This window comes from Rhinopithecus bieti, unplaced genomic scaffold (assembly GCF_001698545.2).
Source record: "Rhinopithecus bieti isolate Rb0 unplaced genomic scaffold, ASM169854v2 scaffold_15821, whole genome shotgun sequence".
Taxonomy (NCBI): domain Eukaryota; kingdom Metazoa; phylum Chordata; class Mammalia; order Primates; family Cercopithecidae; genus Rhinopithecus; species Rhinopithecus bieti.
This window is the reverse complement of record NW_016808598.1, coordinates 917,425-924,539: the sequence shown is the minus strand read 5'-3', so window position 1 is coordinate 924,539 and position 7,115 is coordinate 917,425. Positions and strand designations below refer to the sequence as shown.

Genomic DNA, 7,115 nt, shown 5'->3' with positions numbered 1-7,115 from the left:
TGTCACCCAGCCTGGAGTGCAGTGGTGCAATCTTGGCTCACTGCAACCTCCACCTCCCAGATTCAAGCGATTCTTGTGCCTCAGCCTTCTAAATAGCTGGGACTATAGGCGTGCACCACCACACCCGGCTAATTTTTATATTTTTAGTAGAGACGGGGTTTGACCATATTGGCCAAGCTGGTCATGAACTCCTGACCTCAAGTGATCCAGCCACCTTGGCCTCCCAGAGTGCTGGGATTATACACATGAGCCACCATGCCTGGGCAAAAACATTTTAGTGGACTTTATTTTCAAGGAACTGAGCTGCTTTATGTGCTTGGGCAGCTCCCCTGAGCAAGTTTGTAGAGGGTGCAGGCAAATGGGCTTGGTGGCACAGGCACAAAGGAGAAGTCTGTATTTCCGTGGGGAGACTGCTGACACCCATGGATAGGTCCCACTTTTGGGGCTGACTGGTAGGCAGGGCACGGGACTTGTCCGCTTTCTCTGCACAGCATTGACACCTTCTATCCATCTCTTTACTTCTTGTAACTCCCTCTTCTTCTTTGCTGACACTGACTCAAAGGATCATAGATGTTTAATGATTTGCTTAGTGACAGGCCCTGGCCATAGCATTGAGCCATCTGGATTCATTGTTCAGTGTTCCCTCCACTACTCAGTCCTTTTAAAATCCAGCTCTCCTGCAAGTTGATTTCACTTCCACATAAATCATTTCTTCTAGCTTGCTGGAAAGTTCCTTGGCTTTCTGCTTATCTCTGCAAGGACAGTTAGTTCCCTGTTGCTGCTGCCAAGTATGTAAACAACATGTTTCTTCTTTCTGTGGTGACAGGCACATCTCATCATCCTGAGTAGAAGCCCCTCTCAAGTGGAGGCAGCAGACTCCGCACACATCGTCGCCCACGCTGCTGTCACTTCAGGGAGACACGAGCACCATGGTGAGAAGAATCCTTTTCTCTTCCTGTCTCACAGGCACCTGGGTCTGTGAAGGAGCTGTCTTCTAGATGGGTTAACAGGTGAACAGAGCTGCGACACAGGCCTGTTTTATCTGATCATCTGCAGCTATGCTACTCTGCTGCTTTCCTCAGAGTCCTTTGGTTTCTCTCCCCTTCTAGCCTTCTTCTAATCTATTATTCTGAAATACAGCTAATCTCTATGCAAACGTAGCTATTAAGAGCCCCAGAGCATCTGTACTGGGCTTACAGGGAAATCTGCTCTGCTTTCAGAGGTGATCTATTTTTAAAGATTGTTGTGGCAACAGCTTTGGCCTCTGGGCCAGCCGGCCTCCAGACACTGTCAGGGCTGAACTTTCCATCAGGATGAACTTACACGGCTTCAGGATTCCAAAAAGGAAGTTGCCATTTATGGCTCATATGGTTTTTCATATCCCCGCATAATAGGTAGAGCATCAAGCTTAAGGAATTGTTTAATCCACCATCCTGGGCTCAGAGCATACAGAGCATACAACATGCCTCCATTGGCAGAAAACACATAGTACTAATGATTTTTTTTTTTTTTTGGTCATAATATTCAGAAATGGAGTACAATTCATAAAGAAAACCTAGGGGTATATTCCAAGATATCAAATAAAAATAATTACGTACTGAATAAAATAAGGTCCACTGTGCTCAAAAGCATAAAATCAACATCTGGAAGGCATGGGGTTGATTCAGGAAGTAGAAGTCACGCTAAAATGAGGCCAGCACATGGGAGAAGGTGAAGGGAAAGCTTCAATGAGCAACCTGGTCCAAAAAGATCCATGGGCCAGGCAGGGAGCTTCAGTCCCCAGAGGAACTGATGAAGGGGGTGTCGGTGTTTATCCATCTGTCCATCACACCTTGCAGATCTCTCATTCTGACCTGCTAGAGCTTGAAGCACCTTTTTAGATCTGGAGGAGCCTGTGTAAGGATGGAGAGAGGAGACAAGTGAACTTTCTTGTCCCCGCTCCCTAGAACATTCCACACTAACCATCAGGTTTGCTTGTTGGTGCCTAAAATTCATGTAATAGGAGGAAAGTACTTTCTATTCCATACCTATTAATAAAACACTTAAAATACATGTTTGATGGGAACTCCTAGAATAGCAAGTCACAAATCTAAATGTCTACAGGAACCAAGCAAGCAATGTGAGTGAAGCAGGTGGTTATCAGAAACCAGCAGCAGCAGCAAGCATAGTTATAAATGGCAGCTAACTGATGGCTATAGTATGAGAGAGACGAAACAGAGTGGTGAGGACTGTTGCAAACTAAAACCCATACCTGCTACTTAGCTCCAGCCCCTGGCAGCCATGTGGAAGGGAGGCTTATATTAGCAGAGCTCCTTTTTTAAGAGAAGGTAGAAATTTGGAGTTTTATTGGAGAATCTTCAATTTTTTTAAAATTATTTTTTATGTTTTTAGAGACAGGGTCTCACTCTGTCACCCAGGCTGTAGTGCAGTGGTGCAATTATAGCCATCGCAGCCTCAAGCTCCTGTGCTCAAGTGGTCTTCCTGCCTCAGCCTCCCAAGTAGGTGGGACTACAGGCACACACTGCTTGTACCCAGCTAATTTAAAATTTTTTTTTAGAGACAGAGTCTGCCCAGGATGGTCTCGAATTCCTGGCCCTAGGCTACCCTCCCATCTTGGCTTCCCAAAACTCTGGGATAACAAGCATGAGCCACCACAGACCCAGCCCAATTTTTAACTGATGGTAACTAACTGAAATATGTTTAAGACTCTGAGTAAGTCAAAACAAGTGTGAAGGCTGGATCCGTGACTTTTGACCTGGAAAGCAAGAGTGTCAGGTTGCTGTCAGAGCTTTCCTGTTTTCTGCGGGGGTGTAAACTGGCAGAGTAAGGGCAGGTGGGTCCATTCCTGAATGAATACCAAACAGAGAGGAGGCTAAGGCCAAAAGACCATCTTTTTGCCTAGAGGGATTCTGGTTTCCAGCACTTGACCCCAGTGCTCAGTGTACTCACTGCAGGTATGAATTGAGTGGAACCTAGTGAATCTGTGCCCTAGAATGCTGTTGTCCCACAGCTGTGAAGTTAGGCCACTCTGCTTTGCGTGATTTACAGAATCAGAGGCAATCCAATTTTAGTTATATATTTTTAGAAAGTTTTCGAATCTAAATATAGCACTCTATTGCCTTCTCTTAATTTGAAAATGATAATAATACCTATTTGATACAGATAATAAATATATGATAATTAAATGACCTCACACAGTTATAATATTAATAGCTACTGCTTATATATGGCATACCAGCAACGGTTCTCACCACATTACATTTATTAATTCAGAAATCCTTCCAACTCGATGAGATAGGTACAATTATCCCCATTTGTTGGATGGAGAAATTGAGGCACCCAGAGATTAGGTAATTTTTCCAAGGACCCATAACCAGTGAGTGGTAAAGATATGAACCCAGGCCGTCAACCACCCCAGAGGCTCTTTATGTCATGTCACATTATAGGGTCTGGCACTGCAAATGTCTCCTCCCTCCTTAGGCCCACCAAAGAATCTGTGAAGTGTGGGGCAGACAAGGGACACCGCAAGAATGAAGGCAGCCCAGAGAGAAGGGTTTGGAGTGCTGATGGGAAGGCCTGGGGCCCAGGAGCATGTGGAGAATCTCAGCTCCCACCTGCAGCAGCTGAGGGCATTTGGTGACGTGCACCCAGAAAGCTCACTTGCCAGTCAGAATTGAAATATGTGAGGAACCAGTTTGGGAGGCCAAGATGGGTGGATCACATGAGGTCAGGAGTTCGAGACCAGCCTGGCCAGCATGATGAAACCCCATCTCTCCTAAAAAACACAAAAATTAGCCAGGTGTGGTTGTGCACACCTGTAGTCCCAGCTAGTCAGGAGGCTGAGGCGCAAAAGTCACTTGAACCTGGAAGGCAAAGGTTATACAGTGAGCCAAGATTGTGCCACTGCACTCTGGCCTGGGCAACACAGCAATACTCTGTCTCCAAAAAAAAAAAAAAAAGTGAGAAACATAAAGGAGATGGGTAAGAAGACAACTTCTCACAGGCACAAGGAGTTGGTACTGATAGTTTTACAAATTGGGAAAGGGGGTGGCTTCTGCATTAGGCCTGGAGGATTGGTTGCTTGAAGCAGAAGCAAAAGATAACTAAGAGGCTGGGCCCAGTGGCTCACACTTGTAATCCCAGCACTTTGGGAGGCCGAGGTGGGTGGATCACGAGGTCAAGAGATAGAGACCATCCTGGCCAACATGGTGAAACCCTGTCTCTATTAAAAATACAAAAAAATTAGCTGGGCGTTGTGGTGCACGCCTGTAGTCCCAGCTACTCAGGAGGCTGAGGCAGGAGAATCACTTGAACTCTGGAGGCAGAGGTTGCAGTGAGCCGAAATTATACCACTGCGCTCCAACCTGGCAACGGAGCGAGACTCAGTCTCAAAAAAAAGAAAAAAAAAAAAAAGATGGAGAGACTCAGGAGCAAGCAAGAATCAAAATAATGACAGCAACAATGACAGTAACAACCATAGCAGCAGCACTTGGGCGCCTCTTGTATGCAGGTGCTGGTACTTCCACAGACATGCTCATTGAATCCTTTTAACAACGCTTGGAGGCAGGACAGGACCTCCCATTTTACAGATGAGTTCACACTGCCACCTCTTCGTACCAGAAAGTACCATGAATCTGAAGGACCTACTGTTTCTACTCTTTGCTCTACCCCAAAAGGACCAAGTCCCCATCAGTCTGTATGGTGCTCCTAGGCAGGCCCTTGTCAGATTCAGTACCTATCAACCAGAAGACACTTGAACTGTTTATCACCCTGATGCTGTTAGGAAAAAAGCTTACTGAGGCCGTAAAGGTGAGTAAATGCTAAGTGAGGAGCCAGGGCAGAGAAGCAGTGGGCTAGAAATAAATGCTGATTGTCCTGCAGCAACATGAAGTCCTGGAACAGGTGCAAAAAGAAGCATAAACCTTTGCCCCTAAGGCCTCAAACAAATCACCTAAATGGGCAAATCAGAAACAATAAAAGCAAGAAGAACTCTCAAACTATTCCTACTCCATGAACATAGTTTAAAAACTGCTGCCATTGAAATCCTTGCACCCATAGTGGCAGATGTGGGAAAGGCTGGAAAAGAGCTCACCAGGCCAGCACGTGTTGCACGTGTGGGGAATCAGCTTCCCTTTAGAAGCAGAAATGCAACAGGCACCACCCAGCCAGGGGCTGCAGCAGGAGCACGGGTGGGTACATTCCCACTGTCTTTTATGTCACCTCCCTGCTGTCCCCTCACGTGGCCATTGCCCCCACAGCAGGAATGAAAGAAATCCACTGTGGCCTAGGTTTCTCCAGGCCTCTGCTGCCTCCACCAGGGAGAAATAAGAGAAGGCAATTTGCAACTTATCTTTGTGTAACAACTAAGGGGCAAGCAAATCCCTTACAGCTCTCAACAGCACAGGACTTTCTGACCTGGACATTGGTTACTTCTAATTCAGAAGTCCTGGCTGGATCCCAGGAGCAAATCTGCATGTTCCACCCAGCACCAAGGGGGAATCTTAGCTCTGCTCTCCTGTGCTTAAACCTGTTTGTACTGAGTACAAAGACTTTTGGGGGGTTGGTTTTGGTTTTGATTTTTGAAGAAAATAATTATTAATGAGAAAAATTTCTCCTTTGAGGATTCTCTTTAGCCTGCCTGCTTGCATGCGGAATGCCCATTGAAGGCATTGCCCTCTAACTAACAAAACGCCAGTGGCCAAGGAGCAAGTGTTTCAGTCTCAATGCACAAGCTAATCCTTTTGCTCTGTGCCTTCCCTGTATTCCTTATGCAGACAAAACTGCCCAAGAAGTCACGAAGGCTTGTGATTGCATAAAGATTCCCAATTCAGGCTCCTGGAATGTCATGAACCTGAGCCTGGCCAGCTTCCCAGAGCAGCCATAGACAAACTTGGTATTAACAGCTTTCCCAACCCTGCTAAGTGTTCAAGGCATTGGCTTTGTGTTTATAACTCATCTCCTAAAGGATATTAAAATGAAATGGTTCAAAGCCAAGAACATTTCAGCATCAGCCTTTGAGAGGCAGAGCCTGCTGAGTGCAGACGGCCTTGTTTGGAAGTAGCCCCATCTGCAGCCTGGGCTCTTGCAGGCTGGGGAGTTCTGCAGTGTCCAGTGACAGCAGATGGAATGGGCTCTGTCCGGTTAGAGCTTAGGGGGCAGGGGCTGACTAAGTGGATTCCTAAGATATAATTTCCTATGCACGAATATGTATATCCCCCCCGCCCCCACTGGTCCTAGCCTCTAGTCACATTTTACACAGTAGACTGGAAAAAATGTCAGTATCAGGAGCTGGGCACTGCATCTCACCCAGGTCTCCTCTTTTTTACCTTACACAACCCTCCCTTTTCTCAACTCTTCCCCTGTGGCCTGCCTTCTCAGCTTGCCCAGTGCTGGGCCCTCCTGCCTCCTGCTCACTGGATTACTGATGTTCCTTGGGTCCCGTGTGTTCCAGAGAGACCAGAAATCAGGGACCCCCAGTGTACACAGGCCCTAGGTCTTGTGGGCCCCTGACAGGTAACATAGACACCTGGGAGCAGCCACAGTGAGGTGTCCTTTACCTTCCCATGCTCTTCTTAGCTGTCCCTGCTGCCTCTCATGATGCCTCCAACCTGAGCCTCCAAGCGGGCCTGGTGGTACAGTCAAGTGAGAGTAAGCCATGGCTGGCCACGCCCCAGCTGCCTCTCTCCCTTCAGACTTCCCACTCCTCTGGGCCCCTGTGTGCTCTGAGAGAACCTTCCTCTGTTGCTTCTCAGAGCCCATTTGTTTTTACAAAATGCCCAGCCAGCCTGAGTTTGGCCTTGCCTTTGAGCTCCCCAAGCAACACATGTGGCATCCATCCCTGCTCTGTGCCCCACAGGGAGCAAGGGAGAAAGGGGAAATGAGGGTGCAGTGGAGTGAGGCTGAGGCCCAGAGAAGGAAAGAGATGCCCCGTACTCTGTTTTCACTTGCATCAGGAGGATCCGTTCTCAGAAACTTCTGGAAGTCACTCTAGAGTAGTCACATCTAGGGGATTGGGGTCCAGGGTCACTCAGCAAGTTAGAGGCCAAGCAAGGCCTAGAATGGACCCCAGGTGCCACCCACTTACCACACTCCAGACCCAGAGAGGGAGTTGTCCC

At 47.4% G+C, this 7,115-nt stretch overlaps 1 protein-coding gene across 8 annotated transcripts in view; it reads left to right on the top strand.

The window, feature by feature from the left end:
* The window catches only part of TTC23 (tetratricopeptide repeat domain 23), a 131,588-nt gene that overhangs the window by 89,870 nt on the left and 34,603 nt on the right, over window positions 1–7,115 (top strand). For all 8 annotated transcript variants that reach the window (XR_001888158.1, XM_017886918.1, XM_017886915.1 and 5 more), the window contains one exon: window positions 827–932. Coding sequence is in view for 7 of the 8 variants with exons in the window: in XM_017886918.1 (XP_017742407.1) it covers window positions 827–932 (106 nt within the window). In the remaining variant the exon portion in view is untranslated. The remainder of the gene's footprint in view (window positions 1–826; window positions 933–7,115) is intronic.